Here is a 15,381-nt window from a genome sequence, read left to right as displayed (position 1 = left end):
TACAATTGACTCTATTTTGGCAAATTTCTACTATTTTCCCAGCGACCCGCGAAAGCTGGTAGAGCCTAGTGATACAGGGTGTAGCTGTGTTTTTTTGTGTTTTTTTTTTAAATTAACCCTGAAGACTTCAAATCATCTAAATAATGAAAAATAGGGCATTGGCATGGAGTGGCCGCTGCCTCAAAACTTGAAATGTATATGTCTTTTGACTTTGCTACAGATGACATGATAACCACAGTAGAGGCTGCTGATGTTACAACAGTCAATGAGGTTCTGACCTCCGTAGAATTGCATGACAACATAACACCTCCTGTGACTCTGACCATCGGTGAACAGACCGAACTAGCCACGCCTCCTGGCGGTGTGACCACCGAAAAGCACCCTGGACTAACCACGTCTCCTGGCGGTGAGACCAGTGAAGGACAGTCTGACTTAGCCACGCCTCCCGGCGGTGTGACCACTGAAGGACAGTCTGACCTAGCCACGTCTCCTGGCGGTGTGACCACCGAGAAACACCCTGATCTAGCAACGCCTCCTGGTGGTCTGACCACCGAAGGACAGTCTGACCTGGCCACCCTTCCTAGTGGTGTTACTACCGAAGAACAGTCTGACCTAGCCACGCCCCCTGGTGGTGTGACCACCGAACGCCAGTCTGGCCTAGCCACGCCTCCTGGCGGTGTGACCAAAGAAGGACAGTCTAACCTAGCCACGCCTCCTGGCGGTGTGACCACAGAAGGGCAGTCTGACCTAGCCACGTCTCCTAGCGGTGTGACCACCGAATGGCAGTCTGACGTTACTAAGCCTCCTGGCGGTTTAACTACCAAAGGACAGCCTGGCCTAACAACGCACCCTGGCTATGTGACCACCGACGGACATTCTGACCCAACCACACACCCTGGTGGTGGGACCACCGCAAGACGACCTGCTCTGAAAACACCTCCTGGCGGCTTGACAACTGAAATGCAGTTTGACCTAGGTTCGCCTCGTGGCGGTCCGACCACCACAATGCAGCCTGACCACACAGTGCCTCCTGGCGGTCTGACTACCTCAGTGCAGAGTGACACCATGATGCCTCCTGGCGGCACAACAGACACTGCATCAACGAAAGCCGATGATGGTAAGAATACGGGGCTGTCCTGATTGGGTTTCAAGGGTCAGTTTGAAGATTTGGAAATTAAGGTCAATCTATGGAAAATCATTTTCATCAGTTACCAAATGATTTATGTGTTTAATATATGCACCAAGGTGGACATTTAAGCTTTCTTTCCTTTGACTATATTTGACGTATAACCTTCCGTGTCATTTGACAGGCTCCGGGGCGCGTATTGCTACCATTGGCGGCAGCGTGCTGGCGTCAACCGTTTTGGCTCACGTTGTCATGGCCTACTACGACATGTTCGGTTAGGTCAGATCAGATCGGACAGAAGAGGACAACGTTCAGCAACTAGTGCATCGTACATTTGGACTAACTGGTACCTAGTGTGGCCACCATTACAGACCCGACCGGACATTTGTTTTTCTTTCTTTATTCTTTCTTTCTACATTTAGGCTGCACCAAGTAATTTTTATGGATGACGTCCGCGCGCGCATTGATTTTGGTCTGTTCCCAGAAAAAAAAAACAAGAAATTCCGCTTCCTGTAACTATGACCAAAGAGTTACGACAGTGCCGAAAATCGTAAAATTAACGTTAAACTCGTAACGCGAAATGCATAAATAAGGAAGTGGCTACTGACAGGATGATCCTGTCAGCAGTAGAAAAAATTAAAAATATCTGCACTACTGACAAGATGATCTTGTCAGCAGTGCATTTTTTTTCTACTGCTGACAGGATCGTCCTGTCAGTTGTGCTATTTTTTTCTACTGCTGACAGGATCATCCTGTCAGCAGTGCAGATTTTTCCTGTCAGCAGCGGAAATTTTTCTAAATTTGTGAGCATAAAAGTGAAAAAGGGCGGCAACGTTGTTGTTGATATCGATTGGTACGCTCTCGATGTCGGTCAGGGAGAGCTGACGTTCGCGCAACTGTACGAGAGACTTGTAGTGGCGAGTCAGTGAGTTTCGGCACGGGCTTTAGGCTACGGTATTTATGTTGGGTAACCGCCGCGGTACATGTTTTAGCTCAAATGCTCCCGAAGACGGTTTCTCCCGTCGCTCACTCCGGAACCCCCCCCCCCCCCCCCTTATTAGCGGGGATGGTTTCTCCCGTCGTCCTTTGCTAATTACCTCTTACTTTCAAAGAAACACTGGGTAGGAAATCGGTGTTCTCAAAGAGCGTTACCACTTGAGGTGATTTCACTGAACGTCGTGGTGTAGCGGACCTTTTCGGTGCATTGTCGGGTATTTTGGGACTCAACTGACAACTTGAAGAGTTACAGCATATTAGCAAAAGCTAGACTACACAGCAATCTGTTTGGATGTGAAGAACAGTTGGGTTTTCACTGTTTTTGTCTGATTTTCGTAGACGGAAATATACGATAGTTCTCGTGAAACCAAGGAGGGCAAATACTTGTGTTGGAAATATGTACCGCGGCTGCCGGCTGCAGCGTTTGAGAGATCATCTTCCACGTTGTATTCTTGTAACTCAGTCTAATGTTACAAAGTCCTCCTCAAAGTACCTGAAATCGAAGTCGCTCCACACGAAGTCCACACGAAGTCATTATCGCCGGGTCGCACCCAGAAAAACAAAACACTCGGCGTGGGATGTATGCATATCAGAGTAATTAACACCTTGACGCGACTCACCCGCTATAATCATAGTACAATGAATACTTGTCCTATCCGCTCTCCTTCTATATAAAACCTCCTTGGTGAAACAGAATCAAGTTTTTGTTTGTTTTGTTTGAACCTTTGTATACGAACGGATCGGTCGTTCTAAAAATATTACGTGGCTATTATTTATCCGACTGTTGCAGCATTTTGGTAAATGAATTGCCGATACGAGGCTTCAAATTTTTCGAATCGACTCATGATTGTGGGGAGGGTGGGGAAAAATATGCGACAACATGAGCTTCAGACGAGATGAAACGTCACAGGAATAAAACTCTGACGTGAACTGTGGTTCACAGGTCCAATTTTCCTCCCTCTGATTGGCTAGCCGTTATGTCATCATGTTTTGCAGCAGCGGCGTGCTGCGGCAGGAGCGGTACTGCTGGTAACCCAGTCGCCGGAAATCGAGCAAATTCCGACAATATAAAATGCCGTATATTTTTGTTGTTAACAACTTTTAGGCCCGCAATCTTGTCTAGATTGGTAGTAGATGTCTCGTCGATGATAAATCGTTTTAATGTTGTGAGCTGGATTACGAAATTAAGCAGAAATTTGCGATATTTAAAACGTCCTTTCCCACCTATCTCGCCCCTACGGGGCTCGCCCAGACAGAGTTCGGCTTCGCCGAACATTACTGAAAACCGCCGAACACCGAACCCTGTTCGGCTCTCCGAACCCCCCGCTCGTGCCTTCGGCACCGCTTCGGGTTTCGCTCGGAAGCTTGGCACGGGTGATCTCCGCGCCGAGTACTTCGTCACGATCGGAACTTCAGCAGCTATTCAACGACAATACCTTTGCCTACCGCCTGTGGTTTCGGCCGTACAATTTTAAGCAAGTCTTGTCAATATCAGCTACATTGGATTTCTTCTGCAATGACAAGAAGATCGGGAGAGGCTTTGAAGTTTACTGCGGCCTACAGGTGGGGCAGGCAACCAAGCAGTTCGGGTGTTTCATCCGCATGGAGGTCGACAAGACAGCTGCCACAACTGAAACACCTAGGCTCAAGTCTATTTTTGAGGTATGAAAAGTTCCGTTCTTTAGTCTGTTTTGGATCAAGTACCATGTACGAGAAAATTATAATCTGGGAAGGGGGAGTGTAAGATGAATGTGTTCATGTATTCTGCATGGATAATAATCATTTATTCGTGTCTGGTTATTTATACTTGTTGGGGAAATATGTGCTTTTTCCTAAATTTCTATCATTTTTGGTCCATATTTGGCTCTTGAATAATTGCTATTATTCATTAGGATTTCTAAAGCATAGGTAGAAATGTAGTAATGCATGCGAAGGTTATTCATCAACTAATTTTGCCTTTTTAATATACTATGCTTCTGCAGGCCTGCAAAATCAATGGAATATGGAAAGAAACAGATAGGACAACAACCGCTGTTCAACTTCAACTGATTTTTTTCAAATTATTGTTGTTTTCATGATGAATAAAAGAATTGTTAGTTGTTACACTGTGTTCTCTCATTCAATTTGTGTCCTAACATGTGTCGTCGACTATCATATTTCAAATCTAGGGATCTTGTTTTTTTCGACCTTTCTTGTTTTTTTTTCGCGCTCTCGCATTAGATTTAGGGTCTCCATAGGACGTCATCCATAAAAATTACTTGGTGCAGCCTTACATTTAAATATGGGATTCTGGTCATTTATCGCGTTTCGACTTCATGCTCCAAATAGATATCAGATCAATCCAAGCAATCGAAACCCGGTAGCTATCAGAAAACTGAACATAGTTGAAACAACAAACTTGATAGGCTCTGCAATGGAAGTCATGCCGGGTTTACTAATATTGTTTCGCAGTTTTTGCAATAGTTCAAGCAACTCTTGTTACTATCTAACTAAACTGATAAGTTTATTGCATGGATTTAGTTTTATTTATGCAAACAGTACTCTTGTTTCTTATTGAATATTGGTAGGATAGCGGTTGATAGTAGAGTGAATTTCGTTCAAAGAAAGTTATTCCTAGATATAGATGGATAGGTAAGTTTAGAAATTCTTAAATATTCATATCATTATAGCATTTATGATAATGCCCAAAAAAAAATCAAATGGCATTGAACGTGTACAAGATGCATAGGTTATCTCAATTTGCCGAATGGCATCATTAAAGTCGGTTCAACGCTGAGAGTTAAACGTAGTTGATATTACAATTTCAACGCTGAGAGTTAAAAGTAGTTTGATATTACAATTTTGTTAAAACTATTTCTGTCATATGCCATCATGTTGTGTATGTAAGTGTACATCGTTGTGCCTATACGATTATATTCAGAGTAGGTCATAGCTATGTAGGGTGTACAACATTGGTTTGCGCCAACGAATCATGAGAATTGAAATACCGGACATGTAAAAAAAAACTGGTAAAAAATGTATCTTTTAAAAATCTTCTTGGTGAAGGAATGCTTATGTTTTCGTGGGGGGAGGCCGAAGGGGAAATCTGTCTGCATATGGTGAGTAGAATCCGGGAGTTTCTGTTTCTGTCACGAAGTGTGATGCCCACCCAGCACGATCCTTCCCAAAATTCCAAATTGTGTGGTTATACGCTACGCAGTTTAGGAGTTACAGGGAGTCGACTCAAACAAGCACGATATGGAGAGCACATTTAAATATGTGACGCGCAGGGCTTAGAGGTCAAGCGCAATATACGGGCATTCAGTTTCAAATTTGAATGGACAATTTCTATTTATTGACCATCGATCGTATCGAACTTGACCTTCCTCTTAGAGACCCCTGCCTATTCACTAAATATCATGCGCAACCATCAACAGCTCCTCGAGTTTCGCTGTCCACATATCTGTCCAACACATACACACACAGCCCGCTGCAATATAGGAAAGCGCCAGGTGAACTATTTCGAACTTGACCTCCATTCCAACCACCGCTTCTCACCTGTCAAAAAACATGAAGATCCATTAACAATTTGTTCAGTTTTTCTTGCAAAAGATGAAGTCACATTGATAGAGGTCAAGTTATGTAATGTAGTCAGTGCACTAAGAACTAGAAGAACAGAATGTACCACCAAAATATTTGGTGTACTGTGATCGGTTAAGCTACCTAGGACATTTTGCACCTGGCCTGTGAAAGCAAGAACACAATTTAATGTGCTCATTTGAGCTCTAATTCCTTGAACAAGCCATACGAAAGATGTCGGTGTGTGCTCCAATAAAGTTCTAAACGGAAACCACATGCGGCTATAACTTCTTTTGTTTCTGGTTAAAGAAATAAACTGGACCTGAAACTTTTCTGAAGATGTGGCTTGAGTGTGTGCGGTTGGCTTGCGGTTGTTCTTAATATTTGCCTATTCCATTCAGTTTTGTTTTGTTTTGTAAACACAAAGTCGTGCAAAGTCGTCTGCAGTATTGTTGGAAAACGTCAGGTGAACCATTGTCATTTGTTCCACAACCGCTAATCTCCTACCAAAGATCATGAAGATCCATTAAAGGTTTCTCGAGTTATGCTCTTGACGTACATTCAGGCCCAGCCCACCGCTGGCGTACCTGAAAACATAAACTTCTTGGCGAACGGAAAGAATCGCTTGGTACGGGCATAAATGTCACCTATCTGTAGCTTCTTATGTTATCAGACTGAACAGACTTCACGTTCTCAACCTCAGGTAATCTAAAGTGAAATAAGACGATTTCTGAGCTAATCGTGCGTGCATCTGAAGGACCCCCCCCCCCAATACCCTGCAGTTTACCGGATCAAATTTGTGGCTTTGGGTCCCGGCCGACGGGCACCTGCGGGGTTGGGACAGGTCAAAGCATGAATTCGTTTTCATTTTATCGATGCCTTTTAAATGATTTTCCTTAGTTTTTTCTGACCAAAAACGTACATTTTTGCCTACCTAAATTTGGCACTGAAAATGCGTAAGATAGTTTGAGTAGCGCCTTCGTAGCGTACCAGTTTAAACAAGAGTCCGAAGACCCAAAATCTCCATGAAATTTGTTTTTATATGAGATGTGTTTATTTTCCCTAGTTATTTGTTGTTGCCGCTGGTTGTTTTGTTTTGTGTGCCAGAGGGTATCCACGTAATAGAACCTAGAAAGGCAACATTTTCGGGAAAATGCAGGATATTCCCCTCCCGTTACCTACACCTCAAATATGACGCCCTTAGCATTTACTGTAGTGCAAGGGAATCCTGAAGTTTCTGCATAAATTATGCAAACAAGGTCTGTATTAGCATGGTCAGGTGTGTTCAGCTTTCCTAAAGGTACCTACATCTGAAATATATCATCAGTAGCTTTTAAAGTAAGGGTTATGCATATATTATGCAAAATCTCCTCATTAGCATAATTTATGGCCAGGTTTTCTGACTTTTCATAAAGGTACCTACATGTCAAATATGAGATCCGTAGCCTTTACAGTAAGGGAAATACAAGGTTATACCTAAATTATACAAATGAGGTCCGCATCAGCATATTTTATGGACAGGTGTATTCACCTTCGAATTCCCTAAAAGTACCTACATCTAAAATATGACATCCGTAGCTTTAACGGTAAGGAAAATAAACATTTATGAATAAATTATGCAAATGATATTCATTAGCATAATTTATGGCCATGTGTGTTCACCTTTCCTAAAATTACATACATCTGAAATATGACATCCGTAGCCTTTACGGCAAGGGATATGCCTAAATTATGCAAATGATGCCCTCATTAGCATAATTTATGGCCAGGCTTTTTTACATTTCCTAATGGTACCAACATCTCAAATATGACATCCATAGCCTTTACGGTAGGAGATATACACATTTACGCAAAAAATATGCAAATGAGGTCCTCATTAGCATAATTCATGGACAAGTGTGTTAACCTTTCCTGAAGGAACCTACATCTTAAATATGATATCTGCAGCTATTATGGTAAGGGAAATACAAGTTTCTGCATACATTATGCAAATGAGGTCCTCATTAGCATAATTTATGTCCAGGTGTATTCACCTTTCCTAGTGGTACCTACATCTCACATATGACAGCCACAGCTTTTACGGTTAGGGAAATACACGATTATGCATAAATTATGCGAATTAGGTCCTCATTAGCATAAATTATTGTCAGGTGTATTGACCTGTTCTAAAGGTACCTACATTTTAAATATAACATCCGTACTATGAAACAAAAGGTACATATAACTTTCTGCAACACCATTAGTAGAGTTACCACCCTTACATCTACTTGGATTTGGGTAGCGGAACCACCAGCTGTTGGGAATTGGGGAATACTCGCCCTAGATAAGAGACCAATGGATTCAACAGGTGTGACCTCAAAGCCCATACCCACAATGGAGAAGTAGATATTCCTCATTACTTATGCAAATTCAGTCCAAATTTGCATAATTACCACTTCAGTTTGTACATCTCTGCCCAACCCACTTGCGTATCAAATAACATGAAAATCTGTCGCTCCTTTCTTCAGTTATTCTCCTTTGAAAATATTTACAAACACGCCATTGCAGTTCCAGTGACACATGCAAGGGGCCCCAAAATCGACCTTGACCTTTCTCCTCCCAGCACCTACCCACATACCAAATATCATTTCAATCCATCCACACGTTCGTCAGTTATGCTGATTTTAAGCGTCCGGTGACACATACATACAAACACGGTGACACAAACATACACACACGCGCACACACACACAAACACAATAACTTCGCATGATTTGCACTTCAGTGTGTACATCTCCGTCCAACCTACCAGCGTACCAAATAACATGAAAATCTGTTGTTCCTCTCTTCAGTTAAACCCCTTTAGAACATTTTTACAAATAGGCCATTGCAGTTCCAGGGACACAAACCAGGGGGCCCAAAATCGACCTTGACCATTCTCCTCCCAGCGCATACCCACATACCAAATATCATTACAATCCATCTACACGTTCTACAGTTATGCTAACTTTAAGCATCCGACGACACACATGCAAACGATTTACCTCCTAACTTATGCAAATTCGGTCTCATTTGCATAGTTTGCACTTAAGTGTGTACAACTTGGTCTAACCTGCCTGTGTACCAAAGAACATGACGATCTGTCCATCCACTCTTCAGTTCTTCTATATTTAAGATTTTAACAAATACGCCATTGCAGTTCCAGTCACACATGCCAGGAAGCCCAATATCGACCTTGACCTTCCTCCACCTGACACCCACTCACATACCAAAAATCATTTCAATCCATGTACAGGTTCTACAGTTATGGCGACTTTAAGCGTCCGGTGACACATACATACACACAGACACCAAACGCAAGCAAAACAGTATCTCATGAAAAAGCCTTTTTTCATGGAGATAACAAACAATGAGTCAACGGCTGTACAACACTCGAAACAGTGGTAATTTGGCTGATATACGCGGCGACGCTCGACTGTCTGTAATTTCTCGAGTAGGAGATCTCGCAATTACGAACGTTAACATCACAACCTAAAGGTCAGTGACCCCAAGCCCCACGTGCAGCTGGAGTGTGAGTTGTCTTGCAGGTGGCGCGTAATTATTGAACGGGGGGACAATGGGAGGGGGAGGGGAAAACATACTGTATTTGCTCTCACAAATCTTGCCTTTCTAGTGTTAATGTTGTGTCCTGATGAAGTTATGTGCAATTGAGAAGGGTCAAAATCTACGCCTTTTCTGGTGGTGTTTTTCGACATAAATCTACTACTCTATATTCCTCTTTGTGTGTACATACGATCATACATATATATATATATATATTTATAGCAATAACTTTTTTTATAAACTTACACCAAGAGAGATCCAAGATGGCGGCCCCCACGTAACACGCTAATTGTGGTGGCTCCACATTTTCGAACATTTTTCCGCACAATTGTCGTCTGTAAAGCTACGTTGTCTACCCTTTTTGTTAAGAAAGGGACCGGTAATACGTGGCAGCACCTTTTGATGTCGAAAGGCCGGGGGAAACGAGCTAGAAACGTCAGCAGAGAGCAAAATCCCGGACAGCACAAGAGCCCCCCCCCCCCTCCAAGTTAGCCAAGATGGCGGAGTGCAATTTGAACGAGCCGAGCCTGGATAGTTTCTCGCCTGAACTCCGTGCACTAGCACAGCTGTTTATGTCTCAGTCCAAGAAGCAGCATGAGGCAGTGCTGTCAGAGTTTAAAGCTGTGGGAAGCAAGTTGGAGACTTTAGACGCCAAAGTGGCGGACATATCGGCGGAAATCACAACACTGAGAGGAAGGGTAAACGACCTAGAAAATGGCGCCAGCTTTCAGTGTGATGAACTGACTCAACTACGCCATGCACTACAACAGGAACGCCGTGACAGAGTCAGGGCAGACCTTCTAGCGGAAAGGTACTCTATGAAATCTGATTTGATAGTTCGGGGACTGATGTGGAACAAGGACGAGGATTCTGTGCTGGTGTTTCGTGACTTTGTTTCCAGTCATCTGAACATACACGAGCCTATTCCACTTGTAGCTGTACATCGGCTCGCCAAACCAACACAGACTCGACTGGACCCCCCAATGTTGGCCCGACTTGTGAACTTTCAACAGCGAGACTTGATCCTGCGTGCTGGGAGAAGACGACGGAGAGAGAAGGACTACGACTACGTGGTGCACGAACATCTCCCGAGACCACTTCAGGAGGCCCGGGGGAAACTTGTTCCCGACCGCGATGCTGAGATCTCCAGAGCCAGGACAGCCGCAGAGACTTCAGGATTCCCATCTGGACCACTCCGAAGGACACATGTGCGATTTAACTTGTTGACGGGAAGACTGTAAAGAAAGTGGATGCTGTGGACATTGTATTTGCTACCAAAGACTCTATGGAAGTGAAACAGGTTTGAACTAAGGTTGACACTAATGACAGCAAGAGCTTTCTGAACTGTTAACTTTGTATTGAGACTCAGAGAATGAAGAACTTTTGATCTGTTAAATTACATGACTCAGGAATTAAGGTCTTGTAGTGTTGGCACTTTTCAGGAAGTAGCAACGTTTGAATTATTGGAAGATATACAACTCAGAAACCACATCAAAATGTTTTTGCTTTTGTTTAGTTCAACATATTGTGGCTTTGAAATTATGTCGAAGAGTTGTCGTGGTTCAGAAATGTATGTATTGTATTGTATTATATTGTAATTCATATGTATGTTTGTAATGCATGCATAATGGATTGATTGATATTAAAAGATTGAAACTCAGAAGAGTGCTTTCTGCATTAATTTCCAAGATAAAGGTGTTATTTGCACTCTACAATAGTATGTGCACATTGATTAACAGAGTTTCTTTAATATAATACAGTTAACCACTGTTTATTATTTTGATTTCTATTATGTTCTGTTGAATAGATATGATGCCTTGTTGGCCCATAATTTTCTGTTTTGTTGCCTTTATCTTATATTTTGTTGCCTGTATGATTTGATTTGGTTGTTGAATAATTAATGTTGCTAATTGTGCTGATAAATAAAATGATTTATTGATTGAGTTCTTAAGTTTGCTCTGCTATAGCTTTATAATTATGCACTTTCTTCTTTTCTGCGGAATACTGATAAATTTTATTGGAGCCACACATGTACAGTGCCCCATATAAAGTGACCCTGTATTTATGTTTTCATGAGAACCATCCATTCGAGTTATACTTGAGTTTTGTTTTGTTTTGTTTGCTCATACATGTAAACCATCCATTTTCTTTGATCATTAGTTCTTTAAACCTTTGTTCAATGATTTATTATATCTGGATTTCGCATTCGCACTTTGTTTCGGTTACCATTTATGTACTTTTGTTTGTTAACAATAGTTTTGACAATCATTTTATCACATTGATTATGAATTTTGTTACCCTTTATCTAACTTTGTTTGTTTACATTAGTTCACTTGTCATCATGATTTTGCTGCGCACCATTCCCCCAGATGCCTTTCCAGTATTCCTGACATTCCCCATATGCCATGACCCAGGTGGAGGTACAGATTTGTAGTTATAATTGTAATGGTCTAGGTGATTCTATTAAACGTAGAGGGGTTTTTACTTGGTTAAATGATAAACCGTACCAAATCATATGTTTACAAGAAACACATTCTGTTTTATCTGAAGAGATTAGATGGCAAAATGAGTGGGGGGGATCCATTTTATTTTCTCATGGAACCTCCAGTCAAAGGGGTACAGCCATTCTTTTTAAAAACAACATCAATCCGTCTATTAACCAAGTCAAAACGGATTCTGATGGAAGATTTGTTATTGTAGATTTAACAATTGATGAATTTGGATTTTGTATAGTTAGTTTATATGCCCCTAATGAGGATTCCCCAGTATTCTTTTCGACTTTATTGGAGGAACTAGATAATTTTCCTGAATGTAATGAAAATTTAGTTTTAACTGGAGATTTCAATACAGTACAAAACCCACAACTAGACAGACTTGGAACAAATAGAATATATCACCCTAAAGCTCATGACTCTATTTCTGAACTGACAGGTAAATTTGATTTAAACGACATATGGCGATTTCGTAACCCTAACACCATCAGATACACTTGGCGTCGTAGACGTCAAGCGAGTAGGATAGATTATTTCCTAGTTAGTTTTAAGTTAATTAATAAAGTAAACAAATGTGTGATTGCCGACAGTTTTAAATCTGACCATAAATTAATTGCTATGTCCCTTGTAACTGCTGAATTCCCTCGGGGAAAGGGGTACTGGAAATTTAATACATCTTTATTAGAAGACACATCTTTTTATCAGAAAACTGTTGAACTTATGAATGAATTTTTTGATATCAATAGAAACACAGCCTATCCCCATATTGTATGGGAAGCTGCCAAATGTTTTTTAGGGGGCACTGTATTAAGTATTCTAGTTTTAAGAAAAAACAATATTAATCCAGAGAGAAACAATTAATTGATGATATAAACAAACTGAACACCCAAATTGATAATATGACTTCCCCCCCAGACCCTATACTCCAGGACCTTGAGAATAAACAGAATGAATTAGAATTATTATACAAACACCGCATAAATGGTATACTTATAAGATCAAGGGCTAAGTGGATGGATTCTGGGGAGAGATGCACAAAGTATTTTTTAAATATGGTTAACAGAAATTATACCAGAAAGAATGTTCAGAAATTAAAAATCTCAGATGATATTTTCACTTGTAACCCTGAAGAAAACTTAAACAAAGAAACTGAATTTTATTCGAGCTTGTATTCCTTTAAAGACCCACCATTGCCCCTAACCCCTGAGAGAACTCAACAATTTTTCCCTATAGATTATGGTAGAGTATTATCAAATGATCAACAGCTGGGCTGTGAGGGACTTATCACAGAGAAAGAATTATTTCATGCAATCAATAACTTTTCAAACGGTAAATCCCCTGGTTTAGATGGAATTCCTGTTGAAGTTTATAGAAAATTTTATTCGGTATTTAAAGTTCCCATGCTTGAATGTTTTAATTATTCACTTGCATAAGGTTTCCTACCCAATACCCAGAAACAAGGAATTATTTCTTTACTGTTAAAACAAGGTAGTGATGGGAAAGATAAAGACCCTACATTATTGGACAATTGGAGGCCCCTTACATTGCTATGTTGTGATTATAGAATACTGTCTAAATGTTTAGCTTTAAGAGTAAGATCTGTTATTAAGGATATTATTCATGAAGACCAAATGGGGTTTATTCATAATTTATAGGAGATAACATAAGACGTATTCTTGAGACTATTGATTGTTATGAACAGGAAGATAAACCTGGTCTTATATTTATCGCGGACTATCAAAAAGCTTTCGATACTATTAGATGGGATTTTATCATACGATCTTTAGAATTTTTTTAATTTCGGCCCCCAATTTATTGCCTTGGTAAAAGTTTTAAATAATAATGTTATCAGCTCTGCGTTAAATATCGGTTATATGTCTAACCCTTTTACCTTACATCGAGGTGTAAGGCAGGGTTGCCCCCTTAGTCCTTATCTCTTTGTTCTTGCTATTGAAGTTTTAGCCATTAAGATTCGCCATAATGAAAACTTGTCTGACTTATCTGTGATGGGGAGATGCACCAAAATTTCACAGTATGCAGACGACTCCAATTTCCCTTTTGCTCCTAATTTAGCCTCTTTTTATGCGCTTCTCCAAGATTTAGAAAATTTTTCTCAAATATCGGGCCTTTCCTTAAATGTTGAAAAGTGCAAAATTCTTAGAATTGGATCCCTAAAAAACAGCAATTTCAAATTGCCTACCCATCTCCCTTTTCAATGGGTGAATGGTAATGTCAAATTATTAGGTATTCATATACCTGAGAATATAGAGAATATTATTGTCGATAATTTTGAACCTGTCTTAAATAGATTAGATAGAATTTTATGTCCCTGGAAAGGGAAAAAAAATATCTTTATTTGGTAAAATAGCTATTATTAACTCTTTAATTGTTCCTCAGTTCACCCACCTCTTTCAGGTGCTTCCATTGCCAGACAAACAGTTATTTATACAGTATGAGCGGAAAATTTTCTCTTTCATCTGGAATGGAGGACCTGAAAGAGTTGGTAGAAAAACAATTTATAATTCCATTGACAATGGTGGTCTAAATCTTAAAAACCTGTATGCCTTTGCACTCACAATAAAAGCTTCGTGGGTCCCCAAAGTATACTTTAATCAACATTGGTTTAGTACATGGCTGTTAAAAATGCACCCGGCTTTTCAATCAATTTTTTTTTTCCTTTCTTTCAGCTAGAGTCTATACAGCATCTTAGAATAAGTTTGTTTTTAAGTGAAGTCTTATTGGCATGGTACATATATCAGTATAAAATCCCCACAACCCCTGATGAGATCAAACAACAATTATTATTTATGAATGGAAATATTCTTATTGAAGGCTTACCGGTCATATTTAATGCCTTTATCAATCGAAAAATTGTTTTTATAAATGATATCATGAATATTGATGGCAGTATTATGTCTTATGATGAATTCTGTGCAAAATATGGAAGAATTTGTAATTACTTTAAATATAATCAATTAGTCTCTGCCATTCCCAACAAATGGAAATCAATTTTATGTGATACTTCTCCAGGCCAAGTATGTATCCCTGCAACACAGAACAATAGATGGTTAAAACAGATAAAAATTAATAAGAGTATGTATAGATTCTTTTTGATATGTAACAATCTTATTGATACTTCTCACAAGGTGCAATTATCATGGCTGTACCTCTTTGACACCCCCATCCCCTGGAAACAAGTATACACCTCTTTGATGTTATGTACTATTGACTCATCAACTAGATTTTTCCAATATAAGATTCTGCATAAGTTCTTACCTACAAATAAGCTGTTGTATATTTGGAAATGTATAGATACCCCACTGTGCTCATTCTGTCATGATGAGGATGAATCATACATACATGTCTTTTGGGAATGTCCGAACTTAACCCTCTTTTGGAACAAAATCAAAACCTGGTATTAACAGCTAGATATTTACTGTTAAATGGATTCAATGTTATCTTTGGTAATTTGTACTCTGGAACTCCCCCCATTGAAAATTTAATAACATTACTAGCTAAGGTTTATATATATAGATGTAGAAAATCAAGTACTTTGAATTTTGAGTCTTTTCTCAACTACGTTCATTTTTTTTACAAGGTAGAGTATTATATAGCCCTTAAGAAAGA

The 15,381-nt window shown here is 40.1% G+C and overlaps 1 protein-coding gene and 1 pseudogene across 1 annotated transcript; both read left to right on the top strand.

Moving 5' to 3' along the window:
• The first annotated feature begins 225 nt into the window (after positions 1–225).
• On the top strand, positions 226–1,405 carry LOC136437575 (mucin-21-like). The gene is made up of 2 exons (XM_066432193.1): positions 226–1,117; positions 1,311–1,405. Exons 1-2 carry the CDS (start codon positions 226–228, stop codon positions 1,403–1,405), a joined length of 987 nt encoding a protein of 328 aa, XP_066288290.1.
• An 8,354-nt stretch (positions 1,406–9,759) lies between these two features.
• Positions 9,760–15,176, top strand: LOC136437574 (uncharacterized; annotated as a pseudogene).
• The last annotated feature ends 205 nt before the right edge of the window (positions 15,177–15,381 follow it).

Source organism: Branchiostoma lanceolatum, chromosome 6 (genome assembly GCF_035083965.1).
Source record: "Branchiostoma lanceolatum isolate klBraLanc5 chromosome 6, klBraLanc5.hap2, whole genome shotgun sequence".
In the NCBI taxonomy this organism is placed as follows: Eukaryota; Metazoa; Chordata; class Leptocardii; order Amphioxiformes; family Branchiostomatidae; genus Branchiostoma; species Branchiostoma lanceolatum.
The sequence above is the reverse complement of the archived record's forward strand: the minus strand, read 5'-3'. Positions and strand labels throughout refer to the sequence as shown.

Coding starts and splice junctions, on each gene's coding strand:
- LOC136437575 (XM_066432193.1), top strand. CDS start 226: ATGATAACCACAGTAGAGGCTGCTGATGTTACAACAGTCAATGAGGTT. Junction 1,118..1,310: donor ATCAACGAAAGCCGATGATG/GTAAGAATACGG, acceptor GTCATTTGACAG/GCTCCGGGGCGCGTATTGCT.